Source organism: Cebidichthys violaceus, unplaced genomic scaffold (assembly GCF_023349555.1).
Source record: "Cebidichthys violaceus isolate CVI_PGR_0920_01 unplaced genomic scaffold, fCebVio1.0.p SCAF_14, whole genome shotgun sequence".
Taxonomy (NCBI): Eukaryota; Metazoa; Chordata; class Actinopteri; order Perciformes; family Stichaeidae; genus Cebidichthys; species Cebidichthys violaceus.
In genome coordinates this window covers 10629440-10646258 of record NW_027176307.1, presented here as the reverse complement: position 1 = coordinate 10646258, position 16819 = coordinate 10629440, and the positions used below count along the sequence as shown (strand labels likewise).

The 16819-nt window shown below is 41.5% G+C and overlaps 1 protein-coding gene across 1 annotated transcript in view; it reads left to right on the top strand.

Moving 5' to 3' along the window:
* Positions 1–7657: 7657 nt before the first annotated feature.
* Positions 7658–16819, top strand: part of sgk1 (serum/glucocorticoid regulated kinase 1) — a 30232-nt gene continuing 21070 nt past the window's right edge. The window contains exons 1-3 of the mRNA XM_068708792.1: positions 7658–8046; positions 8603–8813; positions 12754–12993. Coding sequence (XP_068564893.1) covers positions 8655–8813; positions 12754–12993 — 399 coding nt within the window. The 5' untranslated portion in view covers positions 7658–8046; positions 8603–8654. The remainder of the gene's footprint in view (positions 8047–8602; positions 8814–12753; positions 12994–16819) is intronic.

Genomic DNA, 16819 nt, shown 5'->3' with positions numbered 1-16819 from the left:
TTAGCCACATAATCCTGAATGAGGAAGTATAAAGACTGCAAAACAAACACTTAGGGAGGGTGGGAGCATTGGTGGACCGGTCCAACAAACAGCCACCTTTCAGCCGGGAAACAACCATCCGTTCCTCATGTGAAACAAAAAGTCAACATTGATTTATTTGTCACGTCACACGGATTCCTCAGTAACGGCCGTAGTTATTGTAACCCAAACGTCGATCTTTCCCCGAAGTTGTTTCCTGTGAAGAATGAAGTTTGACACGTGTTGCTGGCTTTCGTTGGAAAATGGACGAAAAATAAGGAGTCACTTTTTCGTAAGATATGAACCGTTGCACTGAGATACGTTGACGCCCTGATATGCCCCCTTGTAGCAAAAAAATATTCTTGTTTGGTTGAACATCAGCAAAATGGGTGAAACTTATTCGCTTGTTCTGAAGCGTTTAGCTGTATCACATGGTCCGAATCAGGCGATATGGAGATCAGAAGACGTCAGTGCCATTTCCAAATTCAATAACGACGAGGCAAGATCAATTTTAAGTCGATGATATGATGATAAGTGCTTTGGATTGCAGTTTGCGCTCAACTTGCTGTCAGTGTAAAAGATGTCTAGCTGTTTGTGTCCCAGTAACCCTTGCTAGCTGTGAGATGTCTGTTACAGCGAGACGCCTGAGCCTGGTCTACTGAAGTTCTGTGGATTGAGCGCAATGTCTTCAAACACAATGATGTTCTGTGTTCAGAGAGAGTTATGTCCGTCTCTGAGGCGATCGACTGATGATGACATGGTTCAGAATGACCATTGTGTTTGAAATGTACTGTAGAAACAAACTTACCTTGCGGTCTGAAGAGGTGTGTACAGGGTTGGACAATGTGACAAACATTCTTGACATCAAGCCAAGACTAAAGCAAACACAATTTACCAACTGTCATTATATTATAATATTTCAATTGTTTTGATCTAACCCGTAAATGTGGTCAATTGTTGCATTGTTGGGATTTTTCTTTTTAAATCCTGGAATAAAATAATATAATAAAATAATAGATATATAAGAGCAGGTCATTGACTCAAGTCAAGTTTTAAATTTAAAGTTACTTTGACAATGTTAACAACAGGAAAATAGTTCAAAAACCCATTCCTCTTATCTCCCCCCATCACTATGTCTTTTTACATACACCCTTAGCATCATGCCATAACATGATGACCTATATACACTAGATTGGAAGATTCATAAGCTTTGGGCTTGAGGAGGATATCAAGCCTCAAGCTCAAGTCCATATAAAGTGAAAAGTCCCTTTCATATGTCATGTTTCATGTGTTTTATTGTCAACAAATCCCATTTAATGAGCAAAACCAATTATAAGTTAGTTTATTTCTCAATATTTCTTTCCTATCCTGTCTGTGGCACTCAGCCCCGAGTCTATTCATTCCTCACGATGTAAATCCTTTAAAACAAGTGATCTTCTTGAACAGCTAGGCAATGTTTTTTAACAAATGTCACTCAGAGAGGAATATTTCTGCTTTTGTTGGGGACTACTTTCAGCAGCGGAATAATACACAGGTCAGGCCAAATATAGTTTTTTACAGCAGCAAGATGTGGGAGTAACTCAAGATAAGATTGTTTATTTATTTATTTTTTTTCCTGGTCTTTTTTCACAATAATATCATCCTCAGCCTTATCCTTTAAAGTCAAAACTGAGGAGCAAGTCTGTTTTGATACGGTCATGTCTAATGCATTAAATATGTGACTTTTGTGTCTGACTCCAATCCAAGTCACGTGACTTGACGCCACACAACTGCAAAGTACCGACACTAAACCATATTTATGCCTCCGAACCGGCGACAGCCGTGGCGTTATGTTTTTAGGTTTTCCATTCTCGTCAACGCGATATCTCAGGAACTCCTGGAAGGAATTTCTTCAAATTTGGCACAAACATCAACCTGGAAACAACGATGAACTGATGAGAAGTTGGTGATCAAAGGCTAATTATGACAGTTTCTCACAAATGTCTAATTAGATAAGGATAGGATGGAGTGATGGAATTTTGCACATGGAGGTAAACTGCAACACAACTGGTTGGCGGAGGCTTGCAACCGTGATACGGTAATTCTCGTTGTCAAATGAAACATTATGTAAAGTAAATCCTGAGTGAGGGAGTCTCACCCGCTGCGTGTTGCAGTCGCTGCTCCTGTTTTAGCTGACTGAGCACACTTATCAGAGTCGGCCAGTGAGCCGTCGTAATTGGTTGTCTCCTCTCCAGTTCTTTCCCTCTGTCTCCTTAGCTCAGCACTGCAGTGTTGTCAGTCCCACTGGGACTTGTTTCATGGCTGCACTCCCACCCACGCACACCAATGCACGCACACACACACCAACACGGTACTGTACCCTGGCAAACAAAAATACACAACCTCACACAAAGGCACCAAGTGGCACGTAAGCATGTGTGTGCACCCCACTAAAATCTTACAACCCATCCCTCTCTTTGCAAACAATACTACTAACTCTTATGTCTCTCTCTCTCTCTCTCTCTCTCTCTCTCTCTCTCTCTCTCTCTCTCTCTCTCTCTCTCTTCTCTCTCTCTCTCTCTCTCTCTCTCTCTCTCTCTCTCTCACTCACACACACACACACACACACACACACACACACACACACACTGGAACCAACAGTAGGCAAGTGGCTTCATATATGCTGCTCATTAGGCAATGATAAATTCAGTAAGCTTGACTTGAGGCCCTGGAGAGCCTAATAAAAAGTATGACATACACATGCAGATGCACAAACACCCTGACACTCCCAAAATGGTGTTCATCACTCTATTCATTAGTCAAATGTGCCTGTCAAAGTGATTTAATGTGGTTTACTGCGCCTGTCAACAGTCTGTATTTGCTTGCAGGTGGCAGTCCTTCACTAAATCTCAGTTATTGTTATACCTAGCACACACACACACACACACACACACACACACACACACACACACACACACACACACACACACACACACACACACACACACACACACACACACCAACTTCTCATCTTGTTTAATGATCCTCTGTCATTCCAACACCTTTGCTTCCTGAAATTATTCACACTAAACAAATGTTGTAACTTTGCATATATGTGCTAACAATCTCACACGCTATCACGCGCCTGATCAACGCACACACACACACACACACACACACACATACACACCTACAGATGCAGATTTTTCACCCGGTGAATCAGATTTGAAGGAATCGAGAGCTTAGCGACAAAACGTGTGCAAGGCAGGGTTACTATTTTCAGCGTGGAAGAGAACATGCGGTGGTGTGTGAGAGAAGCACTTCTAGATGCTCTTTGCTGCAGCCGGTAAAAAGCAGAGCAGAAATATGGTTAATTCATGAAAGTGAGTCTGAGTCGAGAGCCGCTTTTCTAAAGACAGTTGATGTGAATGTGTCTCAGAAAACCACTTGCACAACACAGAGATGCATGCAGTCAGGTACACATGGTGGAGGGAGTTTCGGGGCATTGTTCCCAGCGATGAGCTCACCGTCTGGATGTCAATGGCCAGAAAAAAAACTCAACTTGTGGGCAAGACGGCAGCCCATTACCCTGAGTCTCTGAGTGGACAAGCAGAGCTAAGGAGGGCAGTGGAAATTGATCGTGTTTGATGCTGTGGTAACAAGTCAGACGACAAAGTAAAACAAATAGAGAGAGGAAGATATGCTGCCAAAAATGCATCATTTCATCATCTTCTCTTCTGCAATGTTGATTTACTCTTTTCTTGCAAATGCAACTTGCTGTAAATGTGAATATTGTTAATCTAGCTGTTGAGGTGGAGATCTCTTTACACTGTAAGGCTTGTAGAGCAAGAATAAACATAATCGATTTCCATTGATGATCTTTTACTGCCCTTTACACTATGATTCTAATTTGGGCTGGAAAGTAATTTTGCCGAATGTATATGTGAAATGAGACACATTCTCATTTTCAAGCACTGTATGAGTTTAAAGATTTAAAATATAGCGGTAATAGAAAAATATTTTTCTCATTGCGTTAGTTTTGTTCGCCCTGTCTGTGCTGTCCCTCAGATGCACTGGTTTCATCAGTGAGGCGAGTTGAGTCAGGGTGTTTTCTCTCTGAAAGGGCTGAGGAGGATTAACAGATTCTTTTTTTTTTTTTTACCAGGTCTTCGGTACATGATCAAAACATGCCCAGTGGAGCTCATTAGCAGACTGAGATAGAAAGTGTATACCACCTCTGACCATCACAAGGACTTAAAACCGCCTCACTTGGCTTTCTATTAAAAGTTCTCGGTCGGAAATAAATTGTCTGATTATTCTGGGGAAATAATAAGCGTGAAAATGCCTGTAAACACATCAAACGCCACTGATCACGTGGCCGTCACGGTTTGAGGCTGTTTTTGAGGAGGAGGGGTTGTATATGAAACTTTACTGCATCGAGCTCACTTTTAGGAAAATCCATAATTTATTGACTTTGCGATAATTTTGGCAATTCTCTGAACCATTTAAGAAAGCTTGTTATTAATTATGTATTCGCTGCATTTGAATTCACAAGAGCAGCAGAGAATCTTTGGGTCTTTAGGGAGATCACAGAATAATTTATGTGCTATTGAGCTATGTATTTGAGTGAGTGTTGCGGTTATGTAAGAGTGTTGTTGCTGTCAGACTATATAACAGCACCCTACAGATCTATGAGGAGATATTTTGGCAGGCTAGGTTTTTCTCTTCTTTTACTTTTCTGACTGGATTCACCAAAGCAAACCACTGGTGCTCAAATGTCAAGAGCCCAAAAAAAAAGCTTTTTCTTCTCCTTATTTCATTGACTATATGCAGTGAGGCAAGTATCAAAAATGCACTTAATAGCTCAAACTATCTGTTATATCTTTGTGTGCTATTTTTGCGTAGCCCTTTCAATTAAAACCATTTGAGGGCTCAAGTTAAAAACAACTCTAAGGACTAATAATATGTAAAGTTTTACAGCAATTTCTTATAATTCAATATTTTACAGGCAAATTTGATTTTAACAGATGCCGGTGAAACCAAGTCATGAAAAGCTTTCTGTAGAAGAAAATAACATTGTTTGCCTCTGTTGGTTAAATTGCAGGCCACCCTCGCTTTTTATCCAGCTGGGTGCAAAGCTGATTTCACCAATCATTGTTGCGTGTCATTACCGACGAGTCACAGTTGATTGACTATGACTGATCCTGATTACAGTGAATACTGCACAGTCACTGTTTCCCCCCGCAAGGAAAGACACATCCGTCTCAATATGAAGCTGGGGAAAACTGGCTCGCTTGCTCCGTAATGAGAGTTTAATTTCCGCATATACGCCGCCGAGTGTTATTAAGAAACACCTTGTAATTTACTCAGCGAGATGAGGTGGTGATTTTTTTTTTGTCCCATTGAATTATCAGGCTCTTAACCTTTCTTTATAATTGGTTCAGTCTTGATCAATACACTAACAGTATTATTGTAATTAATAACACTCCAGCAAAGTTGTTTATTTCAATATATTTTCTGCAAATCAAATTGTGCATTTACAGCATTTCCTGCAAAGTTGCTAGTACAAATGTTGCACAGTCAGTTAACTGTCACTGAAACAAATCTTTTTACATACAGGCCACATCTACATAAATAGATCATAAAGAGGAAGTATGATAAGACTTGACTGAAAGGAAGCAGAATTTAATCCGGCGTTTATACCTTTGTGGATTCATTTTGAAGGATTAGTTTAAGAAAAATACACTTTTTTTTTGCTTTTGGCCAAGAAGTTCCACTGGGACTAAAAGCCACTGTAGTAGCAGAAATGGAGAAAAATCATAAAGTCAGTAAAGGGACTCAGTATTGCCACATTGCCTGCAATTTGCTAACATTAGCCATAAAATACCGGAACAAGTAAAGCTGTGGCAGCAAAACTGTTGAGTCTATTGGATTGAGCAATGGTGTGTAATTCCATTCATCTTCTGATTTGTAACTCTTGTTTTTACAATCATAATATAACACCTTAATTAGCGATAATTTGTATATTTCTACCTTTTGACAGGGCCAAGTTGTTTCTCACTTCTATATTTGTGTATATGCATCAAGTTAAGACAGTTACCTGCATGGATTCCTTCATATTTAGCATAGCGATGTGAAACTGGTATTAATCTTCTCGATTTGGCAAGAAAGCAAACAAACTAATTTACCTTAATGTCAAACAGTTCTTTTAAAGATGCTGATGTTTTTGAACTGACTCCAAGTGACCAATTTAAAGACAGAAACAACTAACAGTCAGTAGATTCAAAGACCAAAGATCTTGATTTTCACTCCAACTAACCACGGTAAAAACTGTTTTCACTGACTCATACCAAACACGAACTGATCAGATAAGAGCAGTTACTTCTGGTAAAAAACAAAAGAAACAAAGGATCTAGCCCCAATTATAATTCAAGTCACACTTTGACATTAGCCGCTAGAAATGCCTCAGGCCATTTGAGTTTGTGAGCTACAGTCGGCAAAGGTCAAGTCAAATCCAATTTCCTCATCATGAGTCAATTTATCTTCATACAACGGTTCGTATGATCGTGTACAAAAAAGTTACGTTTCATTTTTCTGTACGACTGTCATTGGCACCAAAACTACCTGGTTTGGGTTGGGAAAGATCACAGTGTGGATTAAAATAGGTACATTTCTTGCCTGACTTACTTATGTAGCGTTAGTCAAGAATGCAAGTTACGTAACACAGCTAAGGTGATATAAGTCACAACTTGGGTTTGCACAGGACATGGACATCAGTCTCCTGGGTAAAAGTCCTGTGCTTGTTTGAGCCATCCAGCCATCCACCCTCTATGTGGACTTTGTCACTGTTTAGACTACGCCTCCTGACGTCCTTGAAGAGAGCGCCGCACGTCAGTTCTATAAAAATTAAATTACATTTCGTAGGTATAAGTAGGAACAGTGAACGATATCGACCTGGATGGGTGATGTTAAGCAAACATCAGTTGTTAATTGGACATTGCAATTATTTCAATGATAACAATCTAACTGTTCTTTCTTTTGGCTTAATATTTAATTTATTATTATTTATTTTCAATGCAATTTAGCCGACTCGCAACTAGAAACATTTTGTTATTTTTTAAAATTATTTTAAAGATTTTATTTGTGTTGCCAGGTTTGCTGTGCACGTTAAGTACATGGACTCATAAAAGGAACATGATTCATCTTTATCGTTCTTGAGTCACATCAGGAAATTAAACTACCCCTGTGTTATAGGTACAAAGGCAAGGGCATACACACAGATATGATTACATGTGTGTGTGTGTGTGTGTGTGTGTGTGTGTGTGTGTATGAAAGCCATCTGGATCAAAGCTGGAAAGATAGCACACTACATTAAACCCTCACACACTTACTGTGGTGGAGACATATTTTGGGTGTCCCTGTCTTTTTCAGTCAGACAAGAAACGAGAAAGAAATCATGAGAGGATGAAGTGTGAGGTGGGTTAGATTGAAGGAGGAGGGAGAGGGAGAGGGAGAGAGAGAGGGAGGCGCCACCATCGACTGCAGCAGAAAATTGAGCGAGCGGAGGAAATGGGGGAGGGCAGTGTGGTGATGAGAGAGGGAGAGAGGGAGAGAGGGGGAGATGGAGAGAGTGGCGGCATTTGCTCATTGCAGAGCCTTTCATTGATAAAGTAGCGCTGGTGTGAGCTAGAGGACTGCAGCTGGACACATCACACACATGCTATACTCTCATGCAAACACTTCCTGGGTGTTTGTTTACAGGCTGACACCACGGCATCGACATCAATGCATTCACTCACAGTGCACTCCAAACAGCACCACTGAGGACACACACACACACACACACACACAAACACACACACACACACACACACACACATCACACACTGAGACACTCTCCCAACCCTCTTTTGGGCATGGGAGCATAGTTCGGTAACAACAGGGAAGAGACACCTGAGGAGCAAGGAGTTGGTGCATTTGATCCAGGATCCTTGGATAAAAAGAGGCTGTTAAAGGTGCAGCAGAACCAGCCAACACACCAGTATAAAGGTATGGAATGACGAAGGCATGTGTGCACGCAGACACACTTTGGAAGGATATGTAAAGACGCTCTGCATGTGAATACACTTAACACACGCATTGGTAAACTTCACACACACACACACACACACACACACACACACACACACACACACATCAGACAGCTTACTGACTCCGTGGCTGTAAACAGAGCTGTTTTCTCCTCACAGCAACAGGAGCGGGTACCTTCCTCCTCCTTCTTCGTCTCTCCATCTTTTTGCATGCATTCTCTCTCACATCCTCCCTGTCTTTTTCTCCATCCTGACCCCTAGTCGTTTCAGTGATATCATTTTTATTGCAGCGTCCTGCCTCTGTCCCTCTCATTTTTACAGTCCATCTGTTTTCTCCACCTCCACCTCCACCTCCTCTCACTCTCTTTCTCCCACCCTCTTTTTTTTGCCACCTCTCTCTCTCTCTCTCTCTTTCTCTCTCAATGCAGGAGCGTCCCTATCATTTCATCTACCGCGCTCGCACTCTTTCTCGTGCCTTAATCAACTCTTCCTCTTTCTGTTTGAATCCCTGTCAGTCTCTCCGTCACGCTGGGATCTACAGAGGCAAACGGAGTGCCGGTGTCGGCCATGAAGCTGGTGAACGGGGGAGGAGGAGGAGGAGGAGGAGGAGGAGGAGGAGGAGGAGGAGGAGGAGGAGGCGGGGGAGGTGGGGGAGGTGGAGGAGGTGGGGAGAAGACTGCCTTTTCCTTTAAGAAGTGCTCTGCTTTCCAGTTTGTCAAGAGAAAGGTCAGTTTGGGTGACACACACACACACACACACACACATTTTGGGATTGATGCATCTGCGTGTGTGTCTGCCTACACATGCACCTACACTACCAGAGTGAAAAGTGTGTTGACAGTAAGAGGAGGTGTCACAGCCGGAGTGTTCCCTCTCTCTCCTTGTGTGTGTGTGTGTGTGTGTGTGTGTGTGTGTGTGTGTGTGTGTGTGAATGCCAAAGATGATGTCATTGTAAAAGCTAAGCCTTGCTAATCAGGCACAATATTCGTCTCCCTGCGTACTTGGGTTTACTGCAAGTGTGTGTGTGTGTGTGTCTCTCTTTGCATGTGTGTGTGTGTGTGTGTGTGTGTGTGTGTGTGTGTGTGTGTGTGTGTGTGTGTAATGCATGCTCCAAAACACTGTTTCAGTACAGAACCCACAAGTGTCTGTTGTGTTAAAATCATGACATCACCGAGCTGGCGAGGTCCTACAGTTAAAGATCTGCTCAGCATATCCTGCATTATGCTGCAGTGCTGTCACAAGGCTCATTTCCTGTGCAATGCTAATGGTTTGCGTTAATTAATTGGTTTTCTTGGTGTGCGTGTTTGTGTCGAGTGTGTGCGCTGACGTCGACATTTGGTACAGCTTTCTGTTTAGGCGCACTTCATAAAGGTTTTACTGCAGGCGTTTTCCTCATCCAACTTAAGTCAAATTGCAGTAAATGTTTACTTTTTAGCATTACAATTTCATAAGTATGTCTTGGACATTTTATTGAAGATTTACATCCTAAATACCTTTGTAGACTATTAAAGTGGATTATATGATTAATTATCATTTGTCACTGACTAACTAACCCTTGTAAATGACTTATTTTCAAATAATCCACCAAATCTGCAGTTATAAATGTTAGTAAATCATTAATAAAGGGTCATGGGTTGGTTACCTTTAAATGAGACATCAAGATAAGAGAAAGAGCGAGCTAAAAGCAAAAAGGAAAGTTTCCTACAGGGGGATTTTTCACAATCAGGAATCTTACGTTGTCCTTATTACTGCCCTATAGGCATCAACACATTGTTGATTATCTTTAATCAAACCATTTATTCCAACTTGTTAACCCTCTACGGAGTATGCCATACTAGAAAGTAGAAGATTGTGCTTGAAGTATATGCATGTCATGCATAAGAAAAATAACAGATGTAGAGCTAAGAAAAAAAAGAAAGAATGCATGAACAGAAAATGAATCAGCAACTATAGTTTGATCATTTATTAATCAGTAATCATCAGAAATTGTCCGAGCAAAAGTTCAAACAAAGTCAGGTTTTCCAACTTTTCAATTTGCAATCAATTAATCAATCAAAAAGTCTGATTAATTGATAAATACAATTGTTAGTTTAGGAAAACTAAATGAAAACTAAATCCATTTAAATATGCATGTCAGTGACACGCTGACAAACCTTGTGCTATAAGCTAATGAAGAAAGTAGAAAAGCAACAAAGAGAAAAGATGCATATGTTGATGCATCTGGGTGCCCATTGTTACCCAGTGAGTTGTTAATGTAAGTGACGTCATAGTGTTGACATGATCTGGACTTGTGAGCTTCAGTTGATATGCTGTTATCTGTCAGAACCCCAATTAGTGTTTGTTACACTCCCTCAAAACATGCCGAGCTTGACAAACAGTACAACTTCTGCTCCCTCAGATCTGAATGATTTGCCGCAGATTTACATGAGATCAAAAGAAAACATTGAGCAATATGACTTCGGGGCAAGATGGGAAGGAAATGACTAACATTACTTCCAGCTTGTGGAGGAGAGGCGGATTGATGCATTGATTCAATAATTACAGTATTGCTTTGGGAGTAATGGCACATCATTTTTTCCATTACCTAAACATATTATAAATCAGATGATAAAGTAAGTGTTTATTGCACAGGTTGTTGCGTTCAAGTTACCACATTTTCAGCCTCAGGGAGTGAATACATTTCAACAACAATTGGAAACAATCAACCCTCATGTGTACTTGATAAATACTCCTTGGTTTTAGGTTGCTGGGAATACTTAGATACTTTTCTAGTCTGGTTGTGTCATCGACATGGGTTCTTGGTCACAGTAGGGTTTTTCCGAAGTGTGTGTTGGTCTCAGATGGTGTACAGTATGGTGTAGATCCCTGATGACTCGGCCTGTTGATATGAGCAGATTGTGTTGTGTTAACACCCACGCACAAACACACATGCACTCCCACAGGCACATTCTGCTCCGACGAGTCTCCCATGGGATTAAAAAAAAGAAAGAAGTCAAATATTAATCAGGTATGAGGCTCCATCAATCTATGCATCTATGATACATCTTTAGCTTTTCTTGCCTTTCTTGTGCATATTTCTGTATAAAACTGGCTTTCCTTCTGTGCTCCACCGTATAAAGAAAAATATAATCTTCCAGATATGCATCGGCACATCGCCCCAAATCAGAATGAATGCCTGCTGCTGTTGAGCGTTTAATTGTCCCTCTATTTGTGTCTAAATAAACCCGATTACATAACGGGGACAGCAGACAGAGCTCTGTATCATACAAATGAGTACAGGAAATGATGGAGGAAATATAAAATCAATCGCTCTGTGCGTGCGTGTGTGTGTGTGTGTGTGTGTGTGTGTGTGTGTGTGTGTGTGTGTGTGTGTGTGTGTGTGTGTGTGTGTGTGTGTGTGTGTGTTGTTTTGTCTGTGAATTTGGACTGTATCAAGTGAACATTTTGAAACGCAACATTTAAACAAAGTTTAAATGACGGTAATGTAATGTAATGTATACAAACAGAAAAAACCCATATTCCTACTGCTGTGAGCACTGTGTTTCTGAGGTGAATACGTGTTAAGGTCTGGATGACAACTCATCAGTATCATGGTCAGAGTGACATGTTAAACAAGAGGTATGACAGCGCACTGTCTGATCCACAGGGCAATGCCAAAACATGTGTGGCTCTGCTTTTGATGCGATAGCAAATATCAAAGGAAAGAATCCTCTAATTGGATGTAATGTCAATCCAACGTTCATGTTCTGTGTGAAGAAACTTGTGTGGTAGTGTTCTTATTTTACTGTAGGTGTGTGTCATCAGATACGTCTGCTAGTCCTACAGTGGCTGGTTTGTTTTTGTGGCGACCTGCTGGAGTGTTTTTCCAAGTCTTTTTTTTTCCGTCAGACCCGACATGCCTTGACGTGCTGTCTGGCTACCCTTCGACTTAGGCATTCAATCCCTGTGTGTGAATGTGTGTGTGTGTGTGTGTGTGTGTGTGTGTGTGTGTGTGTGTGTGTGTGTGTGTGTGTGCGTGCGTGCCACAGCTGTCTGCACTCTGTGCTGCACAGTCACACAGGCTACTGCCCCCGCTGTGTGTGTTTGCTAAATGTTCGATTCACGCTGCAGGATGAGATTTCTTAAATCTTCTCCTGAAAATGATGCTTTTCTTTCCCTGTTGCTATCCTTCTGTCTTCCATGATCCACTTTTTCAGTTTCCTCTCCACTTTCACTTTGCATGCACCAACTTATGCATGTGAATTAAACACAATGTCTCGCTCATTGTTTGCATAATGTGAACATCTGTTAGTGACAAGGACGTAGAAGGGCTTTTTTTCTGAAGTATTGCTGACATTAAAACAAGTAAAGTCAAAGATTTTGACATTACGCTCAGTCATATTTGAGGGTTCTATCAGCCTTTGTGCTTTGTGTCATCTACATGCGACTGGTGTGTGTGTGTGTGTGTGTGTGTGTGTGTGCATGTATGTCATTTTGTGTGCGTTCCCCTATCTAATTCATGTGTTCAACGTGTGGCAGAGAATAGAAGCAATCTGTGCCTCTTTGAAGGTTAATTCGGTGTGTCTTGAAATGACATGTAATCAGGGATGATGAGAAACTAGAACATGTAACAAGTTAAAGTGAGGTCAAACTAACCTTTTTCCCTCTACGCTTATTTCCTGCGTAGGTACGAAGATGGATGCGAAACCCGAAGGTCAGCGTTGAGAAGGCCCAAGGGAACGGTCTCCTTTACTCCTGTCCAAAGTGTCCACTGGCCGATGACCTGTGGTACACACACTTCCCCTCGCCTTACGGCTGCTGTCACTACAGCGGCCTGCAGGGCGGACAGTACTACCACCAGGAGACGAGCTCGCCATGCCCTGCCAGTGGGCAAACCGGCGGCCATGACAAGAGCAAAGGCTGCAAGGTAAAAAGAAAAACAAATATATATATATATATATATATATATATATATATATATATAGAGAGAGAGAGAGAGAGAGAGAGAGAGAGAGAGAGAGAGAGAGAGAGAAAGAGAGCGTGAGAGTGCCAATGAATGCATTTGTGTCAGCAGTCAGTCATTAATTCACTGTACCTTACATAATCACCTGCAGTATCATTTGTCACCTCCATCACACACACACACACACACACACACACACACACACACACACACACACACACACACACACACACACACACACACACACACGCAGCTGTAGGCAGTGAATACTATGCCCACTCTTCATTTAGTAGAACTTAAGTCTTATTTTCAAAGCTTGGTCACCATTTCTATCAATTATAACAACATTGTATTTACCAAAGACATCATAAAGTTCAACAACGCAAAATGATTCAATAATAAATTAATTTAAAAAAATAATATTACAGTAATGTCAGGAGGAATACATTTAATTGCGTATGACATAATGCATTTAAAGAAACATGATAGGAAATCTAAGGGTTAAATGAAGAGTTAATAAGGACAATGCAATCTATTTCATAATGTGTGCCATACAAAAGAGGAATGTCCACTCCCATCATCCTGCCTTTCTCTCACCACAAACGTCCTCGTCTGGCCTGCAGGTGCAAGTCGATCCACTAACACACTCTGTAACAACACTCATTTCACACAGCTCCCTCTGTTTGCCCATTAGCGCTCATTAAAATAAGTCAAAGAAGCGAATTAGGTATATTAACAGGACCCTAGACATTGTTTTGTTTGTCTTTATTCTCCCTTTAAGCTCTACCGTGAGTGTCGTTATGTAACATAAACAGTAAGAAGACTGGGGCGTTTTAAAAAAAAAAAAAAACGTTGTTGTTGTTGCTCAACACGAGCTGGTGTTACTGACCATGAACATTGTGGTGTAATTAAATAAAAAATTAACTCCAGAGAATGCTGTCAACAAAGGCCTCGCCCAAACACACCCCCAGTCCATTCACTCTGATGCTGCTGCAGGTGTCTAGGTTATCCTTGCAACTGCAATCATAATAGCCATCCCCCTCTTATCAATCATCACCCATCAGATGGTTCCCTGCTTTTGTGTGTGTGTGTGTGTGTGTGTGTGTGTATGTGTGTGTGTGTGTGTTTCTCCAGTCCCATGGGCGACAGGAGAGAATGAGTCATCACTGTCCCAGCAAGACAAAAGCCACACTGTGCACTGTGTGTGTTTGCATGTGAGTGTGTGCACCGAGAAACAACGTTGACTCATGTAAGGATTTATAAAAGGACCGTGTTGTTGTCCATCGGTTTGCTCTCTTTCCTTCAGCCCCTAAGTTTGTGGGGGTTTTTCTCCATTTTGTTTCATTTAGCTCTGGATTTCTTCCAGGCAGTTCTATCTCACTCTATCTCCCCATCAATTCCACCTCTTGCCCTCACAACCAATAGATCTGTCACTAATGTCTCACTGGAGATAACCGGTGAGTGTGTGTGTGTGTGTGTGTGTGTGTGTGTGTGTGTAGAATGAATGGGTGTTTGGAGCAGGCTGGGGGTGGGGGTTGTTAAAGAGGAGGGGTTTCTGCGGTGAGTCATAGCTAGTTCACACTGCATAGTATGTGTAAAGTCAATGAAGGTCAATGTGGTGTTAAATTGGACTGACCTATTGCAGCTACTCCACTGTGGTTTCGTGATCGAAGACTCAATCATTGATTAACCACATTCAAACTGGAAACTTACAACATAGAGCAGCGGTTAGATGCACAACCTAAATATGGACTGAAATGCACCCTTCCTGTGTGCCGTTGCCAAATAGTCCACTACAAAAACACACAGACGTCATGTTCTGCGCTGTTGCATACATACTGTACCATATCTCGGCACACTCTGTCCAAACACTTCACAACTCAGGCCCTCGAGTTGGCTTGCCAAACACTCGCAGGGCAGGACGCTTGTTCAACAAATGTAACAGTAACGGAAAAATTCCCCGTCGCTCCAACGAGGCCACCCACGTCCTGACTCAGATGCAAATGAGCAGAGCTTCAATAGGAAATTTGTCAACCCATCAAAGTGAACCGAATCAGTCGCTGTCTATACAAGTGTCTCAGACTTAAGAAAGTGGGGTGATGACGCCGAGAGGCTGCTGTCACATTTTTAGTGGAGGAGGAGATGAATAAGACGCCAGGCGTTCACACACAGTGTCAGTTTAGGCCCATACTCCTAAAGGGTGCAGAGACAGAAGGGAAAGCTACAGGGACATTTGTCATGTCTCATACGAAGCTTTTCATTTTTTGCTTTTTATGCTGTTGTAAATGTAGGATAGTTTTCACTAACCCCTTCTAAATCATGAGCTCTGCAATATTTGAATTAATGTAAGGACAACTACCTCGGTTGTTCTCTCTCCAGAACAGCGTCCATGACAGATTGCCCACCTCCTACTCATTGAAAATCCATCACAGCAGCTTTTGTTTTTCTAATTACGAAGCATTAGCACCCTTTAGAATGCAGGTAGCTTAGCTAAGCCTTGACCCAGTGCTTTGCTTATAGCCTTCACCCCTCTGCTGCTTTAGTCTACCACAGCCAAGGCTAAAGATAGACCAACTTTATGGTGCTGATCTTATTATATTATGAAATCAGTGTACTCAATTTATGGTGCCTGCATTTTTTTTTTTCTTCCATGGGGCGATAACAGCAGGTACAATAACAAAGAACAGGAGGGGAGGTTTACTGTAAGTAGGAGGAAAGATTGGTAATTCGGAGGAAATTAGAATTAAAAATAGACAAAGGGTAAACAATAATGGCAGGAGAGGAAAAATTAGTCAGTTGAGGGATTGGTGGAGCTAAGGGGAGAGACGTAAACACTGGACAGTGATATAGAGAGAGACGAGAGGAGCTGAGAGGACAGTATTATCAGTAGATGGAGGATGAGGTCAGAGTATCTGCCCCACTGCCTGAGCATGACCAGAAATTAAAAGCTTATAAATCCTCCTGATAAGGACGTCCTGTACTGTCCCATGTACGCAACATCACGTAGATATGCCACACACACACACACACACACACACACACACACACACACAGAGCTAATGCAAACGCAGCCTTTCCACTAATCTCTTACATCAAACCTGTACTGTTCTTGATGAAGACTAAATTAAAAATGAAAACAACATGAACTTTCGCTGACTGCTGGTTGTGCCGTGATGTTATCTCTCTTGTTATCTCACAGTTTCAGTACTTTTCTAGAATCTTACTGGAACTTCAGAAAACACTTTAGATTGCATTTTGTAATCAAACTGCTCCTGAAACTTCTCATCAAGTCAGATACAAGAGACCAACAAAACATTATGTATTATATAAGCCATTACCCAAGTGACTTATGGCATCATTTTCACTTCCTTATGGTCATTTCTGAGTATGGATCATGTGATAGTGTTGTTAATCAGTCAGTATATTTGCTATTGTTTGAACACCAACTGTATCCACAAAGGCCTGACCCGCTCTGTCCATTTATTATTCATGCAAGAGAATAAGAGAGAGAGAGAGAGAGGGCATGAGAGAGGAGGAATGAAGAAAGGAGAGAAGGAAGGCAGGAAGGGAACAAAAAAGATTGGGGGTGAAGAAATCCAGGGAGATGAGAGAAGCCAAGCGTGTCCAAGAAGAACAGTGATTTGTATCTGCTCCCAATGCAGCCTGTGTTGTCAACTATTGATTAGATCTCAGCCAAAAGTGGTGAAAAACATGAATTTCTAGAAACCCCATTTGTCTGCGAGGTAATCTCATTTTGTTAACGACGGCTGGAACTAAAAGCTTGATCAAA